The sequence below is a fragment of the Sciurus vulgaris genome (assembly GCF_902686455.1).
Source record: "Sciurus vulgaris genome assembly, chromosome: 15".
NCBI classification, from domain to species: Eukaryota; Metazoa; Chordata; class Mammalia; order Rodentia; family Sciuridae; genus Sciurus; species Sciurus vulgaris.
Window position 1 is genome coordinate 66,386,609 of NC_136476.1, and position 19,108 is coordinate 66,405,716.

Below are 19,108 nucleotides of genomic sequence, written 5' to 3' on the forward strand. Positions count from 1 at the left end.
CTGTGAGTCCTTCTGGTGAGTCACCATCCTTGAGGATGGTCTTGGGGACCCCTGGCACACTGTCTCTACTGGAGCCACCCTCTGGAGCCATCCTGGCACAGGGGTGGAGTCTTCAAAATGATAGCTGAGCTCAAGAGTATAGATCAAAGATCCCTAGCTGGAGGTCACAAGGGAGGCCTGAGCACGGTCCCTCGTGATGCACCCTGGGCAGTGACCTCATGGGAAACAGGGCACCAGATCACAGGTGCAGCGTGGATGGGCCCTGGGGTTTTTAGAACAGGCTGTGTGTGGAAAAGACTCATGAGGAGAATTTAAGATGAGGTTTGAACAAGTTTGTGAAAAAATTAATAACACATCCCATACTTGCACTCATACAGATGAAACAGGTCTGGTAAGTTACACATGCCTGGGCCCATTAAATTTTCTCAACAACCTGGCATTACAATTTCCAATTTTTCAGAGAATCAGATGTGATTTCATGGACTCAAAGTCACATGCCTAGGTACATGAAGGAGTTGAGTTAGAATATTTACCTCATTTGAAACAATTTGGTAGCATGGCTAGTCAATGGAACACTGGGGTAAATTATTTTTTTTTTTACTTTATTTAAAAGAATTGTATCCTTAAAAGCATATTTAGTATTTGTTTTTTACATAAAAAGTCATTTAAAAAAACATAACTCATCTTTCACAACAGGAAGTCAACTAATACTGTCTAAAATTGAAAAGTTCCGATTTTTTCATGGGTTTTTATTATTTTTTGTCTTAACATAGATCTATGACAAAGAAACATATCTAAAATTCAGTAATTTTATCTCAGCTGCTGAGGTAAAATTCACATGTTAAATTCACAAAATAACATTTTAATAAGTACAATTTTGTGTGTAGAGCTTTGCTTTGAAATTATTTTTTCTATTTTAAAAATATATGCATAGAAGCAAGTCTAAAGTAACGATCATCTGCTGTGAACAGTGGTTTGTTGGTTTGTTTTTTTTTTGTGGTGCTGGGAAAGAACCCAGGGCCTGGTCCATGCTAAGCAGGGTCTCCACCACTGAGCTACATCCCACCCTCTACTGGGTATTTCTGATGTCATGGTTCTGGGGAATGGGTTACTTTTCTCTTTGAACTTACATGTGCCATTTATTGAATTTTTAAAGACTTTGTTTCACTGTGTTTCCAAGTTATAGTCTTGGAAAAAGGTAAAACAGCTCACCATTTTCTTTCCAGTTCAGGGCTGATCTGGAACTTGTGAGCTCAAGAGATCCTCCTGCCTCAGTCTCCGGAGTAGCTGTGCACCCCCCGTTGCTAGCCATTGTCTAAACCTACTAGCTACGGATGTCAAGATGACACTCCACCTACCTGGAGCTCTGCTGGGCCCCCTCTGCTCCCCTTTGTCTGCACACATGGCCACACTTCTCTATGTCACGTTTCCAGGAAAGAACATGCCTGAGGTTTTTGTTTACATCCTTAAAAGCTGTGGCTTAAAAACTCCTTCGGAGCACCTGAATATTATGATGGTCTTGGTAAAGCAACTAACATCTGAACACACAGAGCCCAGGCCTGAGAACCAGAAAAACTGAGATAGTGCACATGTCCGTACACAAAAACGATCATACAGGAAATCTGAGGTTTCCACCTGTGTTTCTTGATCATGTGCCTATCAACTTTATCCATTTCTAGGAGTTAAACAGATGAGCAGTAACCCACTGTCGAAGATGTAAGAACCATTTCAGGGAAGAAAATGTAACATTGGCAAAATCCCATCCATTACATTTGCTATTTTCTACTAATGGGGAAATGCTGCTATTCTTTGATTTTTCAAGACAGAATATTTGGGAAGGGGCAGCTTAATAAACATGCTTTTAAGTTACAGGTTTGAAAAGGGTTTTCTTCAAAGAGCGCATTTGGTGAGTGCGTGAAATTTTCTTTCCTTCCAGGCCATCTAGAAGTCAGTCATTATTTCAAACATGATTACATATCCCAAATGGGTGATCACGGTATTCTGAGTTTCAAAATGTGAAAGGAGAGGCAAATCCCACCAGCCTTATCCTTGGGGAAGCAGATTTTCATGGTTTAATTTGTTCCCCAGAGATCATTAGGACTGTTAATTATTTGAACCCTATTCATTTTGGTTTTCCTAGGAAATGTGCTCCTGTATTGTCCAGAAGTTTCTTTTAAAGCTAATGAGGTAGGGTGCGTCTATCCCCTCCCCCCGCAGCATGCCTCTTCCTCTTTCCACAAGGTGCAAGCGGTAGTACTAAGGTGTTTGAGGATCGCATCTAGAGCCACCTCTGTGTCCTAACTTCACACTCTGGAGACTCATAAACTTGAACTTTTTCTCACAAGTTTCCAGGTTCCAAGAAAGAAAGAAAGGAGAGCACATCCACAGCCTGGCCCCTTACTAGGGGTTTTACCTGTGCTAACCCCCACAAAATTTCTGAGGTAGACATTAGCATACCCATTCTACAGATGCAGAAATAATAGCTCAAAAGTAAATTTCCCAAGAACTTAAGGCTGTAAACTGGCCAGGGCTCCAGCAGCAAGAAGCCTTTCCAGCCCCGAGTCCTCATGTGTTCTGCTGCATCTGGAGATATGCCAGCAGCTCTCTGACCAATTACAGACCCAGACACAGTGCCCAGCCCATAGCCAAGGTCAAGAAAAGGGAACTATCAATGTGACCACCACTATGACTAATCAACCACCACCTTAATCAACTACAACACTTTTTGGATTGTAACTATTTCCCACTCTGCCTTTGCCACCAATGCACTGTGACTCTTTGGATGGGAATTGCCGAAGACACTTTGCTCTTCCCTTGACAATGCCTAGAACAATCTAGTGCACACTGTAGCCAAGAGACTTTCGTTAAGCTCAGCTGAAAAGAACTGGCTGAGCCCTGGTGGAATGTGGCTCCTTCCACTGGTCTCACACAGAGCTCAGTGCTTAGCCTTGCCTCTGCTGACAGACCATGCTACCATTTTACTATAATGCCATGGGAGGCAGCTTCTGCCATGGCCTCCAGTGATCCCTGCCCTGGTATTCTTGCTACCGTCTAATGCCTCCTCTTGAGTATGGGTTGCACCTAGTGACTTGCTTCTCATGAACAGAATGTGGCAAAGTGATAGGTTGTCATTTCTGTGATTAGGTTACAACACTGTGAACCTGGCCTTGCTAGCACCCTCTCTGGCTCTTCTTTATCTATCAGAGAAAGCCTGGGTGACTACAATTGAGGGTAACCTGGTAGGTAACCTGGCCCTTGAGTCATAGCAATAGTGAAAGAGCCTTTGGATGAGACCATAGCCCTCACTGCCATCTTTAATACAGCCTTGTGAGAGACTCTGGCACAGAGGAGCCCGCTAAGGACTCCAGCCCACCACAACAGCAATCAATAATGAGGATATGTGTAATGTTTTCCATAGGAAAGGTCTGGTCCCATTATGACCTACATTGGAAATAAACAGAATTTGGAGAACGGCTGTCTCTCTGGGAATCATCTAAAGAGGTAAGAAGCATTTATAACCAAATTTTCAGCATCACTGAGGTTACAACTGAAAAACTTGGAATTCAGAACTCACAAACTATATTGTCTTGTCAACTTCCTCACTCGAGGAGGCTTGGTTTCCGGTTTTTCCACAGCTGGCTGGGCAGTTTCCACACGTATAGGGATAGGACTTCTAGAGACGTACCGGAAAAGAGAGCACCATCAATAAAAAATGTTTATGCTCTTGTTTTAGTGAGACTGCTTTCTCAGTTAATTCATACCTTGATAACATTGATAGTCAAGAAATACATTTTTTTACCTTTCTGAGCTACTTATTTAATAATTGTAACTAAAAAATAGAAAATCCAAAACAAACAAACAAACAAAAATAATGAGGAAGAAAATACAGCAAGTGAGAAACTAAATATAATTGGGGAACCAAATAAAATTTCCCTGCCCCACCAAGTCACCCCACAATATTGAGCATTGTACCAGATTTTGTACTGTACTACCAGATCTGTACTACCAGATTTTGCCAGTAAAATGGATGAAGTAAACTCAGTTTTACTTTCCACTAATCTGGTAGCTATGTATTTTAAACATAACACAGAACACATTTTAAGAAAATAAAGAAGCATGGTATATTTTATGTGAATGATGTCTAATCAGAAGACCAACAGAGCTTACTCTAAACATTTTAATTCTATGTACATGTGAGAATGTTAAAAATTAAGTTTGACTTTCATCTTTCTTCTGTCACTTATGCCAGACAACCGATGTGCCCCTACTCAAAACAATGATTTTAAGGAAAAGCTTTAACTATTTTTGAAGTGGCCATGACTAAACTCATTTTTTAGAAATTAGTAATGACTTTCTCTTTTGGCTGGAAGGTTACTGGGGATTCAAGTCAGGGGCACTCAACCACTGAGCCACATCCCCAGTCCTACTTTGTATTTTATTTAGAGACAGGGTCTCATTGAGTTGCTTAGTGCCTCCTTTTTGGTGAGGCTGGCTTTGAACTCGTGATCCTCCTGCCTCAGCCTCCCGAGCTGCTGGGATTCCAGGTATTCACTACCATGCCTGAATAAAGTCAGTAATGACTTTCTAGCACCAAAGGAGCATCTAAACAAGTTGAGTCAGCCTACTACAAGGGACCCACAACAAGTCAATTAACATTCTGGGCCTCCATGTTCTCTTCTCTCCAATGCCTAATTTTGTGATCATTATGTGGCTGGTGCCTAATAAATGTTTGCTGAATAAATACAGGAATGAGCAAATGAGGAACTGAAGTCAGTGATTTCCTCAGACTGGGAGCTCAGAGGAAGCTGAACATGGTCCCTTGGAAGGTCTCAGCCTCCTCGGGGCTCAGAGCTCTGCTTGGGTAGAATGGCTGATATCTGTGAAAGCTCTTAACCAAGAACATAGGTTGGAAATCATATGGCAATAAAAAGGAATGTTAACTTTTATATGGGGCATCAAGTGTAAGATTTTCCCCAGTATCTGGAAGTCCTGGAGTTGGACTCTCAAAGAGTTTGTGCCTTTAACAAGAGACGGATGCAGTCATCCTTGGACACCTTTGGGAGAAACTTCCTTAGGCAGCCCCTGCACGTGTTAGTAGACAACTGGTTGGTAATAAAGCTGCCATGACCAATAGGTTGCTACTGACCTGGTCCCAAGTCATACAGGCACACGACAAGGTCATATGTATGTGTTATGAGACAACTGAAGTCTCTAAGTTCTTTTTTGGTATAGCACATGGCAGTATTAAATCTGAGACTAGGCAGTGGTTTGAGCTGGGTCTCTGAGGTTCACATTCTCTTAGTTTCATTTTCCCTCTCGGATGAAAATTATTCATTCCCATGTCAGCAACGTTTTGAAGATCATGTTGACTACACCGAGGATCGTTTACCCATTTGAATAAAAAGCAACAGACCTTACATTAGTGTCCTGAAGACTGGATTTCTTATTGATATTTACAAATGTTGAGTCCTCTTTTCCAATCTGTAAGACAAAACAGGTTAGTCAAAGCTGAATATCTTGGCATGCAAAAATGTTTTCAAGTTTCCTACATTCTAAGGATTATAGAAATGTGAAAGTGGACCAAAGAGGGGATTCATTATGTATTCAGGCAATAGCAACCTTGTTCTGGTATTTACATAAGTTAACAAAAATGTGTTTTCTTGAGTCATGCCCCTAGATGGGGATTAAGACATAATTATTCAAATGCAATCAATTATTGTATTCACCCTTTTATTAAACACCTGCTATGTGTCAGCTCATGCTTGATTGTGAAAGGGATGGTGTGGGAAAAGTCAAACCCACAACCGGCTCACCTCACAGTTTAGATCAGGAATAATTATCAGCTGTATGCTCACACGGCCTTACAGTTTACAAAGGAATCTGGAATCTGTTCTTTCACATCAGTGGAACAAGCCTGGGAGGAATTACATCATTTGATTTTGACAGAAGCCTTGTCTTCCTCCCTCTGGTGAGTCCCAAAGAATGACAGGGGAGGAAGGGACACCCACTCAGCCTGCCAGGCCAGTGGAACGCACCGTGCTTGATGAGAGACGTGGCCCTCACGCTGTCACAACACACAGAGCCAGGCCTCTGGCTCCGAAGGCACTGAACAGTTGGTCTGCATGGGTACCCACACACCCGGGCCTGCGTCCTGAAGAAAGCCTTTTTAAGAGCCAGCAACAGCCAGCACTGCTGGCCTGTGGGAACTCGGCTCTCTACCTTACACCCGTGCTGTACGTGGAGGCCAAGAGGGAAGCACAACCCTGGGGGGATGCACAACCCTTCCCCCCAGCCCCTTGAGACACTCTAAGCCAGGGGATCCCAAGGCGGGTTCCTATTTTCCCGGGAATGCGAGTTCTACTGATAATAGTGGGAACTGTTTCACAAAGTGTTCTGTGGCCAATCAGGTGTGAAGGAAACCCAAATAGGTTTCTTTGCCGCAGGACTTCTCAGAACCTATTAGAAGATGTGTGCATTGGGACTGTTTCAGGGGATTTAGTGAGAGAATTTCCAGAACAATCTGGAAGCCTCCTATAGGGCTGGTGTACCTTGTGGCATCCTGGGCAATACTGCTCTGAAATGACTAATTTCCATCTCGCCCTCTCCTTCTTCCTGCTCTCGTGCCCTCCCGCCCTGTCTGTCTGGCCAGGGCACTTTCTTTTCTTCATACCTATTTCTCATCTTTTTCTACACTGTGCAAAATGCAAAGTTTCTGACACACTGTACTTTCTCACTGGAGCAGAAACACAGGTCCGCCTGAGATGGCGTGTGCAGCTTGGGGTCACTGGGCACATGGTAGAGCTTTCTACTGTAGATCAGAGTAGCTCTGTAAACATGGAATATGTCTGTTTTATTGGTTTCATCAGAGTGTAAAAACGGCATACTCTAAAATGATGAAGATAGAAGAATTAAGAAAAAGGCAATGTGTGTCTATAACTTTAATATATAGCATGTGATGAGGAGTCAACTGGATCATCCTCTAAGAAGTGCTACCACTGTGACCTACTATCAGAGCACCTGACAACTTCATGACACCATCTCTGTAGCAATTATTGTTGATATCTGCACAATGGTAGGGCAAGGCATCGTGCCGGGTACATTATACAGATCGCCTCAGTCTTCACAATAACCTAAGGTGGCAGGTACCATTATCCTCATTTTACACGTGAGGAAACGGAGGCTCAGATTAATGAACATGTTTAAGGTGACACCACTGATAAACAGTAAGCTGATTCAAACCAGGCCATCTGACTTTATTATTCCATACCTCACTGCTTCCTGTTTATATCACAGTCCCTAAGTAGGAGAAATTCTGAAAGCCTTTTCTGGGTTTTCATGGTATGTTCTGGAAGGATCTAAATTACTCAGATTGCTAAATAAATGGAGATAATATTATAACAGATTATTGAATATTGCTTTGTTCTCAGCAACACAGGCATAAACGTTAGGTTGATGAGGAATGAAGATCGGTATATAATTTCCTAGTGAGCTCATGGGCAACCGTAGCTTCTCACGTAGCTGTTCCCAGGGCAGGGGTGGCAAATGGATTTCTACTTGAGTGACATGTTTGCTTGACTGGTGGTATCTCCTTGGAAGATCTTCTGTGTAGAAGATAATCCTGAGGCCACATTTAGGGTCATGGGGAGTATGGTGGTCACTGCATATGACCAGTGACTCCTGTTATGGGTGCTAGTTGGGGGTAATGGAAATTATGGAACCATCATCTCCCATCTCCAGCTCGTTCTCTGTGCCTCTACTTGGACCTGAGGCAGAACCAGCAAATTCAGTTAACTGCTTTCCCGGCGGGCTTCATGATAGGACATGTCAATAGGGGGCGCGAGTGGGGCAGAATTTGCTCCTTCCTGTTTGTTTCCAGCTTGGGTGAGTCACCCCCTCCTGGTTTATTCAGCTGGTCAGTGGTGGTTCCTCCAGGCCACATGGGGCTCATCCTCCAGCTAAGAGACACCAGCACTGGCCACAGGGATCCTTACTCAGAAATCTACATATGCATGGGGCTCCGACTCTGAGTATCTAAATTTTATATTTACAGCACATCATTCCCTCGACCATGAAGCTAGAAAGTGCTTCCCAAAGTTGCTCCTTCTAGAACTTGGGAATAGTGTGACTCCAGATGTGGTCCAGAAGCTGTTTGGAAATGCAGGTTCCTCAGCCCTGCCCTGACCTGTTGAATGGGGCTGGGCCAGCTTCTCCTGAGGATTCATGCACACTGACGTCTCACTTTCCTAATTAATAACTGGATACCAGTTAATAATTCTTGCGATTAAAGCCTCAGTTCACATACCAAGGTGTGGTGCCTCTCTTCAGGCTGGCCCCTGACTGACGTGATGTCTCGGTCCCTCCCAAGGGGAGCGGGGCTCCGCATACCTGGGCATTGACCCGGGAGGCGTTTTCCAGCTGTGCTTTCAGAATGTTACACTTCACGTGTTCTGCTGCTGGGGAGGGCAACAGGGGTGTCTGAAGAGTCTTCTCAGAGACCTTCTTTTCCTCGGCCTGAGACAAACCAAAATTCAGAGGATGGATTGTAAACAGAGTAAAAAGAAAACACACATGGTAACTCTCCCAACAGCCACAACACAGAACACAGATCCAAGTGTCCAGGCAAGTGCGTCACCAGCTTTATACATTTGGGACCCGGGGTTCACAAGCATGCATCCCATTCTCTTGTGAAGGAGGCAGAAGACACATGGCGGGGGTGAGGCCCAAGAAAGCAAGGAAGGGTCTCATCTGGGGTCAGGTGGCAAGAGCCAATGGCAGAACCACACTTCAGCCCTGCTCGGGGTCATTCTCCCCACAGCAGCTACTCTAACACAGAAAGAGCCAATGCTATGACTTGCAGGGTCAAGGGAAACAGTGCAAAGCATCTGGGGACGCTTTCGTAACAGATCTTGCTAAAAACTGATTTGTGTGTATGCATGGAGCTGGGGATTCAACCCAAGGCCTTGTGCATACTAAGCAAGTGACCTACCACAGAGCTACAGGTCCAGCCCTAAAAACTGTGATTCTTAACAAGGAACCTGTATCTATATTCCTTTTTTGGAGGGGCTGGGAACTGAACCCAGGACTAAGCACATGCTCTACCACTCAGCTACACCCCAGCCCCTGTTACATTATTGGAGAGCATCTTGGACTTCAGTAATTTGGTACCACCTGCACTATTTCCACCATCTCCCATGTGTTAACTGAACATGTACCTAAAATTCATGTGATCCAGTTAAGGGGGGGAATCCTGGGACTCCATAGTTATATATGAACCATGCTCGAAGATGACATCTCTGAAATCTTAGACTTGGTAACTATTCTATTTATTATAATAGACATGATGATATTTATGTAATAATTAAAATAAAAAGCACTTATCCACTTGGGTAACCTGAAATCATCTTTAATGGTACACACACCACTTTTGGGAAATAATGTCTTACTGCTAACTGTACCTTCATGGCCATTCCATGTCCCAGAACTAATATAGTGCTTGATGCAGAGTAGGTGCCCATTAAATACCTACTGAGGACCATCACGATGATATATAGCTATCATTAGAAGAGGTATGCATTTAATAAGAAAGCACAAAACCATGAGATTGCCAGAAGCCAATTTGGCAATATCAGTATCATGTCGGCCATCATGTACCAGGGCAAGAAGAAACTGTTCTAAAGCCCTCAAGTTCTTCATGTCCCCAAATTAGTCAGTCACTAATTTGAAAGTCTTATTGAGCACCTTGGTACTCTTAGTAGCAATATATATAAAAGCCAAAGAGGAAGCAAAAGGCAATTGGCTGACAAAGAAAAGAGGACATAGTATCCAGTTTCCTGGGAGGACCTCCAAACACACGGAGGAGCATTTGGTAGAGTAAGCTGCAATTTCACATCATTAATGCCAGAACAGGCAGAGGCAGAAAATCTGGATTTGCATCTCAGCTTGGTCTTACTAGCAACACTTAAAAAGAGAGTGGGGTTGCTTGGGTGTAGCTCAGTGGTTAAGAGTGTTCCCTAGTGTGTGCAAATCCCTGGGTTTCATCCCCACCAGTGCGCACACACACACACACACACACAAAGATAATGATAATGATGGCAAAAAAAAAAAAAAAAAAAAAATAGCTCCAGTAGGTAACATTTACTGAGAGCTTACTATGGGCCCGCCATTGACTTCAAATTTCATATGCATGTCTCACCCAATCCTCTCATTAGTTCCTCCCATTTGGAAGTAGGTACTATTATTATCCTCTCCATTTTAATAAAAGGTGAAAGACTTATATGATATAAACTGAAACCAGAGTATTAATATCCTCATTTTATAGATGAGAAAAACAAAGCAGAGAGATGAGAAGGTCACTCAGGAGATAAGCAGAAGGGCCAACATTTATATTCAGGAACAGTGACTTTGGTCAAAGCTCCTTACCACTTCTCTGACTCTCCCTTGTCTCAGTATCTCTCTTTTTTTAAAAAAAAAACTTTTTAGCTGTCCATGGACGTTTATATCTATCTATTTATTTATTTATTATATGCAGTGCTGAGAACTGAACCGAGTTCTTCACACATGCTAGGCAAGCGTCCTACCACCGAGCTGCAACCCCAGTCTATGTCTCAGTCTCTTTACTCACAAGATTTTCAGGATGTTCAAATAAGGTAAAATTTTTTAAAAAAAGGATACAAATGACACTTCAATGCTAGATTCTTTGGTTAGAAAAGAAAATATAACAAAAAGTTGCTTTGGATGGGAGAACACTAATGATCCTAAGTGATCCAGTTGTGCTTGAAGAATGGGTTTGTTCGACTAGATTCATTATCCTCAGGGACTTAGTTTTCTCCTGTAGGCAAATATCTAACTTATTTATAACTTACATTTTAAAAGGTAGGATTTGTAGCATAGACTTTGGATAATTACCTTGTATTTATAAATCCTGTTACGTTATCTGTTCCATATTGAATGGGTGTTTTCGCTAATATGTGAATAGTTAATTTTTTAATTAGGTTTAATTTTTCTGCAATAACATAGGAATTAAATTAGTTATTAAGCCCATCTGAGGTTTTTGACAATTGCTTGAGGGAATGTGGTTATACTGACAGTAATGACCGAGTACCTACTTAGAAAAATGAAATGCTGCTAAAGTAAGAGGAGAACAGCAATTCAGCATCGATTTCCCCCTTGAACTTTGGAATTCAAAATTGCCTTTTTGGACATAAAATTCAAGCCATCTCGTTCCTGTTCCATCTGAATGAAGCAAGAGTAACAATGTTCAGCTGTATGAACAGACTCAGGTAAAGGCCGACATAAATTTTGGAAAATTTGTGGAGCATTGTATGAATTTTTTTTTTTTTAAACATTTGTATCCGGGCACAGGGGTGCATGACTATAATCCCAGCTACTCAGGAGGTTAAGGCAGGAGGATGGCAAGTTCAAAATCAACCAGGGCAACTTAGCAAGACCCTTTCTCAAAATAAAAAAATGAAAGATCTGGGAATGTAACTCACTGGTAGAGCACCTATGGGACAATCCCAGAGACCCCTGGCCCCGCTCCAACACACCAAAGAAAAGAAGAAGGCATGTCTATGGGAGATCACAAAACCACAGCTCCAGTCTGGAGAAGAGTCCCAGAATGCTGTGCTTTCTGTCTTCTGAACGACTATACTTAATATTTTATGTTCTATTTGAATTGTGGAAAGATACTTTATCATTCAATATTTCAAAACATACAAATGGATGCCAATTTTGGGCCGTGGGATTATTAGAGTTGGAAACAGGCCATCTGTTGGAAGATGTCATCTGGGAATAAAGAAATGATCAGATGCATATTTAAATTGTTGATACAAATTGTTTACACATTGGAAATCTAATGAGATTCACATTCCTGTGATAATTCTGGGTACGACTTTGGAAGTGAGTAGTGAAAATGACTTCTCATCATTAAATAATCCTGGGAGGTCATCTAAGAAGAAACGGAAGATGCTCAATCCTTCAGGTTGGAGGAAAAAAAACTTTAAAAGCTATCCAAGCCAGTGTTCCCAATTGTAGTATGATATCAAGCGAGGTCTATTGCAAGGAATGCTCTATTGTTGACCAAGAATCATAGTGTGAAATAATATGCTCTGTTTATATGTCGGGACAGAGTCAGAGTTACCTGGAAAATCACATCGCCCTAGCTTACTCACTTTCTGATTTTTTTCTTTTCTTTCTTTTTTTTTTTTTTTTTTTTCGGTGCTAGGGATTGGGGATTGAACCCAGGGCCTTGCAGTTGCTAAGCATGAGATCTACCACTGAGCTACACTTCCAGACCCCTCATGTGTTTCTCTGAATAGAGGAGAAAGGAGGGAAGTTACAGTAAGTCATAGTGGACCTCCAGGCCAATGCTCTGTAATGCATAGGTGTCCCAGTCATGCCTTCTCCCAGAGCAAGTCACTGTTCCTAGTGTCCTCCCAATGGTCATGGCAACTACAAATTACTGTAGTGCTTGTGAGTTCTCTGCTGTACAATATGCTGTATTTCATTGCAAAATAGTTTTAGATTTTGTCAGACTCTGGGTAAGCCCCCATTAAAGTCATTTATCATGTATATTGTTAAAGAAAAGTTGAAAGCCCAGGGATTAAGAAGAGGGAGAAGATCGATCCAGGGAGTCCATGATATATTGGGCAATGCCTAGCACTGTAATTCACCCAGCAAGAAGGTAAGTGAAGTTTTGCTCCTAATAGACAGCCTGAGCAGAAATGTCAAGAAAGACGGAGGAGAAATCCCTCCAGGCACAGGCGCATGGTTTAGGAGGCAGGCCACGTTAACAGGCGCAGTTTGGCATGAGCACCAAGTCCATGCTCACTGCAGAGCCCCAGGCGCTGGACCTTGTTAATGTTGATGTGAAGAGCAGGCCAGGGTCCTGCTGCCTTCACCGTCTCCAGTTCCAGCTTCTTCAGATGGGCAGCAGCTTCACTGAACAGGGCAGGTGGTCCTGGACTCAGTTCTGCAGAGCAGCCAGGGAAAATAAAAAAGGAAAGGTCAAAGGAGAGAAGGCTACAGGCGATAAGGGACACTCACCAGATCCTGACCCCAGCACCCGGTGTGCCTGCCTCCTCGTCTTCTAGCTTGATGGAGTGTGACAACAACGGAGGACAAGCTTTCAAGGCCCAACTCCCCGCAACAGTCCCATGAGTTGGGTGGCCCTGGCTAAGCTGCTTTACCTTTCTGAGCCTCTGAGTCATTTTTAAATACAAATAAAATTATTTACCTTGTAGGGTTGCTGTGAACAAGAGTGAGGTCATTTATATACAAATGTTTTTAAAATGAAAAAGCTCTACGCAAACTGGAAACTTGAATGTTCGGTCTGAGAGGCACATACATGTGCCCTTATGCAGACGTTATTACCTCACATACATGGATGACGGCACGACTGATGTGCTCCCACAATATGTATAATCAGAAAAGTGAGAGACCCAACTCCATTTATGTAGGATCTATCAAAATGTATAGACGTATTCTACTGCCATATACAACTAATTAGAACAAATAAAATTAATTTTTAAAAAGCCATGTTATGTTTCTAAAATCAAATCCATGGACTTTGATTTTTGTACCACTTGGGATTAGTCGGCCACCTTTGCTCCCTCTAGCTTGAATTTACTCACTGACATATTAAATATTCATTATAAAGCAAAACTTGGGCTAAGTATTGTTAGCAATTGGGATCTAGGAAGGTAAAAGAAAGAGATGACTGAGACACAATTCCTGGTTTGAAAGGAGAGACAGAGACATGCACAGATATTCCAAATAAAAGTGGCAAACATTGTAATTGGCTATAGGAGCAAGAGAGAAGGCACTCCAAAGCCTTGAATGGTGGGTGGGCGATAGGGAATGTTTTGCTGATAATATTTGAGCTGGTTCCTGAGGGATGCATAGGAGTTCATCATGACAGAGAAAAGCCTTCCAGGAAGAGGCAACAGCAAGTGCAAGGGACAGAGCTGGGACTGGCACAGCGTCTGGTGAGAGGAGAGGAGCTCTGTGTAGCCAGAGTGTGCCAAGGAGTCAGGGAGGCTGGAGATACTGGCAGGGGCCAGGTTATGAAGGTCTCTGTGTGGCCAGGCTCAGCAGGTGGCCTTTATCCCAGGACAGTGAGCTCTTGCAAGGCCTTAAGGCATTTGGACAGAGCCATCTGGTGAAAGTGGATTTGGCAGCCTCAGCAGGGAGGCTGCACTGGAGGAGGTGCCCACCAGGAGGCCGCCACAGTTACCCAGATATAAGATGAGGCAGGACTCGGCATGGGCAGCCTGGGCCGCGTGAGGGCACAGACTCGGTCTCCATGCAAGTGCATTACAAGTCCCTGTTTCCAGCTCGGCCAACCCAGAACTATTCCCTGGTCTATGAAGGCAGAAAGGATCAAGCTGTTTTACCCCAGACTCAGGCCATGTTGGGGCTGGAAGAGCCCTGGGCTATCATCTCCTCACCACCCCCCATCCCCAGCAGAGGAAACTGAGGCACTGAGAGAGACCCCACTCCACAGCAGGACCCAGCACTTAGCACCAGGTGCAGAACCAGTTCTTTCTCCCAGTTCACCAGAGGCAAATTCTCTACTAAAATATATTAAAAGGAAGTTTCTGGAAAAAAAAAAAAAAAAGGCAGACATACAATATCCAAGCCTGCCTGTTGAAATTAGATGGAAGAGATATAACCGACTGTCTAGTGGTGCTTCCAACTGCTTACTCTGCCTCCATGACTTCCCACGGGGACCCGCATCCACAGTCCACCTGACACCACCTTATCTCGGAAGTCCCATGTCAGAAAGAGGGCAGGACAGGTTTATTCTGGCATTAGGACAGCTGAAATTCCAGCCCCCACTTCCCTGCCCTTTCTCCTTTCCACTGCTCGAGCGAAGGCTGGGTACTGCCCAGCAGCGGACTGGGGAGACAGCCGTTGCCCTGTAATGACATCGGAAACAGTGGCCCTAAGGGCCCCTGCCTAACTGCATCAGGCTCGTCTCTGTTCCTTTCCAAACCGGGTCACCGGTGTAGCATCAGTGCTCTTCAGGCTGCCCTTGAGCCCTTAGGGAAGCCACCCCTGCCAGCAGCAGGACCCCCATCCTCCCAACTCACTTGTGAGGGACTTGCTGCTGGAGCTCGGGGACCTCATGGGCCCCTCCTTGTTCTCCAGGGTCAGGGACAGGCCATAGTTGGAGTGGTGCTGGTGCTGGCGGTGATGCCGTCCTGAAGCCTTGGGGGCGAACGGGGTGCCCCCATTCTCCTCGATGCCAAAGGGCAGCCGGTCGGAGGGGCTGAGCACCGGGGAGGGGAGCGGGTAGCTGTGGTGGCGACAAAGTCAGGATTTAGAAAAGCCAGACCTCTGGATCCACCGGTGGGTTTTGAAAGATGATCGCTAAGCGCCAAACACCAAGAGAACCGGATTCAACGGGTGAGATTCCTGTCGAGAGTGGGAGGTCAAGGGCACCGTTTGCCGGGAGAAAGGGGGGCGGGAAGTCGTGTCCGTCAGAGAACCTTGTACCTCAAAAATTTCTTGATTTTGAAATGGAATGAAAACATTTCTATATTTTAAACACATTCTCTAGATGGGAGGAGGACATAAAAACAATAATAAAATGTTAAATGATCCTATAAGATCATGTTACAAACTAGAAGTTCCTCTCCATCCCGCCCAGCATGCCGAAAACCCGATTCTGTCCCACTTTTAATTCCAGTGGCTCTTCTTTGTGTTGACCAATATTGTCCTGTTCAAAGCCCCTTCACCCGCCACCTAGAACCCTGGACCAGATTCTCTCCCACCCTGACTCCCTCCTTTGGTCTGTCCCGCTCAGAGAAGTTTCCAGAATGGTATTCTTTATTATCTTCCGGAGCAGGTCACTCTTCCTGGGTAGCTCGAGCCCTTCTCTTCTTCATCCTTCCAGGACAGAACCCCCAGGGAACATAAGGAACCCACAGACCTTCCCTGCAGCCATCCACACAACTGCAGGCCCGCTGGAACCATCCAGGGCCTGGGATTGGAGCTGCGCTGGCAGGAGAGGGGCCACACTCCTGCACACAGGCAGCACGGGCAGCCTCCCGGGGCTTGCAGCCTGTCTCCAGCAATGTCCTTCTGCACCCTAAAACCCCTTCCCTCCTGGGCTCCCTTCTCTCTCGACCAGCAGAGGTGCCCCCTCCCCTGGGAAGATTTAAGCCAGCTGCACTGTGAGCCTGCCTGGCGCCGCTCATCTCTCAGCCCAGATCCCAACACCTGCTGCCTTCCTGCTGCCTTCAAGCAGCTGGCCCAGGGCTTCCCACAACTCTGTTTCAGTCGCTGGCCATCCTGAGAGCGGGAGTGAGGGCGCAGGAGTGGAGACAGTTAACTCCTCCGGGAGGGGAAGGTGTCACAGGGAGGGGACATCCAGGGGAGACTGTGATTTAGTGGCCATTCCTGAAACAGAATCCTCTTTCTTACGGGAAACCCCACTCCTCCTGTTCCTGTAGGGTTGATCTTGACCCCCCAGGGTTGGGCCTGACACTCAGGCTGGCCAACTGGAATCTTCCATCCTTCTAGTTCTGGGATGTGACCCAATCAGAGATTATTAGAGTTGACCCTAAAATTTAATGCATGAAATCCAAAAGACAGGGGTCTCTGTCTCTCTCTCTGTGAGAGTCAAGCAGGGTCTTCTGGTGACTTCTGTGGGTCCTAAGCACTTCTGCCTTTGTCCCTTCTTTATAAAAAATAATTAAAATTGTATTTCATGGCAGTGTTTATATAAAAGTATATTCATATAAAAGTATGTTGATGTTTTCTCCAACTATAAGTTCATTTTTATTTTTATTTTAAAAGAAATTAAAACATTTTTGTGGGCTCCTAATGTACTGTGCACCTAAGGCACTATGCTCACAGTAGATAGTGAATACACTGGTCATGACCATAAGGATGATGTAAGCCGAGGCTTCTTTTGACTATATTCCCTAAACATAAAGCAGTAGCAGTATCTGTGGGAATGAGATCCATGAAGTGAGAAAAGATGAGCAGAGGTTAAAGGTAGGTGGAACAAGAAAAAAGTTAGGGTATCATTTGAGTGCCTAGATCCAGCCACACCTGAAGCTGATCCTACCACTGACCTTTTCAATTACAAGGTTCAGAAAATGCATTGATTGGGTTGGTTGTGTCTCTCCCATTTATAACCCACGTTATAAATTGGTGTTGGGGTTTTCATTTTGATATGTGTGTGTGTACATGTGTACATGCCTGTGTGATTTCTTTCAGGCAGAAAAGGTAGAGATGGTTGTTATGGGCCTAAGGAACAGTATGAAAAAAGGAATGATTGGTTAGAAGAGGAGGATGTGAGAAGGACTGAGGAAGGGAAAAGTAGGAGGCAAGACCAAGAAGACAAGCTGGGCTAGTCAGGAAGAGTGCAGCGTGCCAGGCTATCGTTAGCGCAGTCAGCAGGTGGAAGGCATGTGAGCTGCTTTCTGGGATATTCAGACGGGGTGTGAGCAGGCTTGCAGGCCTGTCCCCTCAGGTTCCCGGAGAAAGGAGAAGACCTCTGCCGTAGAGGCAGGGTGTTCGTGGCAGAAATGGCATTGGTGGTTCCCCACACTGTCACAGGAGCGGGCTTTCTGCTGCACCCTGACTGTCCCCTGGAGACTTTGCTCAAGGACAATCCTACATTGAGTGTGTACCCCTAAGGATGTGGAAGAGGACATGGTTTTGGCTTTGGGATCATGCTCCACCCCCCCACCAACCTCAAAGATCCAGGGTACCCACCCTCCTCTGGAGGCAGGAATGGGAGAGAAAACGGGTCAAGGTGGAGCTGAACACCTGGGCTCCAGTCTTAGTCCTGCCCTGACCCTGCAGTGGAACCCAGGGCGCCTGCTCAGGGTTCCACGTCCTTCCTCTGTAACATGAAGTAGGTTAGGTGACTTCTGGCAAATTTCCAGATCTGAGAATCATCCTTTCTCCCAATTATCTATCTAGTCCCAGCCACATTCCAGGTTCCGGGCTACCTATTGTACACACAGCAACCCATTTGGCAGGCATAGAGGCCTTTGCTGGATACCAATAGGTGCACCCTCAATCTCTGAGAGAGGAAGACAGGAAAAAAGCACCAAGGGAGGGAGAGGGAGGGAGAGAGGGAGAGGAGGGACTATAGAAGTTGGAGACTCAGAATTTGACCACAGTTCTGTGGATTCCAAATCCGGTTAACAGTATTTTCTTGTCTCCCGATTATGCTGAGAAATATTATTCGCCCTAGAGAGGTGCAGAGACTGGGAGCTCAGAAGACAGAATGCTCTTCGCCTGGGAGGACTCGAGACCCATCTTGCCTCTGCCCTGCTGTCCTGCCACTGCCAGCCCATTATAGGTCTGAGCAGGCACTGCGACTGTCTAGGTGGGGGACAGATCAGAGAAGCGCTGAAAGGAAGAGAGGGACAGGATATGGGTATCGGCTGGATTTGAGAGAGAACATGGAGACAGGGAGGGGTGAGGACACTCCACATATTTTTTTAGACTGGAGGGCCAGGCACATAGCATGTTGTTAATAGAAAAAAAAAATGGTAGAGGATGAGGGCTACTTTGACATGACTGAGCTTCACACGGGCTACAGTGAGTGTGAGAATAAATGCCCAAGGGAAAAGATGTCTTGTCACAGAGATCTGGCACACGTTCAGGGCTGGAAGTAGAGTTGGAAAGCTTTGACTAAGTGTTTCAGAAAGATGGCAAATAGACACCACTTCTGATGCCAGCTCCGATTGATCCTCACTCTCTGCCTGGAGTGCAAGATGGAGGAGGATTCTGAGATTATGCCAGGCTCAGGGGGAGAGTGCTGTGATTGATTAGTGATGCCTGCCATGGATGCAGAAGAGCACAGTGGTGTCATGAACTTGTCTTTACAAGTTAAAAGTGTGTGCTTTTTCATTTCAAGGAAACTCAGATTGAAGGGTCAAACAGTAAAATGCAGGGAGTAAGAAACTGCATTTGGTAACATTTCAAATCAAACGTGCATGTACGACTGCAACTTGAGGGGGAAGACTCGGAAAGAGACAAATGGAAAGAGAAATAGAAGAGAGTCAGAGAAGCTGCCTGAGGCTGGACAGGAAATGTGGTCAGGCTAAGTGCCTCTAGAAGAGCAAAAGTTCCTAAGCAG

At 44.9% G+C, this 19,108-nt stretch overlaps 1 protein-coding gene across 6 annotated transcripts in view; it reads right to left on the bottom strand.

The window, feature by feature from the left end:
* EPB41L4B (erythrocyte membrane protein band 4.1 like 4B) overlaps positions 1 to 19,108 on the bottom strand; it is a gene marked incomplete at its 5' end in the record, with an annotated part of 131,091 nt that overhangs the window by 21,821 nt on the left and 90,162 nt on the right. For all 6 annotated transcript variants that reach the window (XM_079112584.1, XM_079112581.1, XM_079112583.1 and 3 more), the window contains 5 exons: positions 3,575 to 3,673; positions 5,414 to 5,481; positions 8,386 to 8,511; positions 12,852 to 12,970; positions 15,093 to 15,298. In XM_079112584.1, coding sequence (XP_078968710.1) covers positions 3,575 to 3,673; positions 5,414 to 5,481; positions 8,386 to 8,511; positions 12,852 to 12,970; positions 15,093 to 15,298 — 618 coding nt within the window. The remainder of the gene's footprint in view (positions 1 to 3,574; positions 3,674 to 5,413; positions 5,482 to 8,385; positions 8,512 to 12,851; positions 12,971 to 15,092; positions 15,299 to 19,108) is intronic.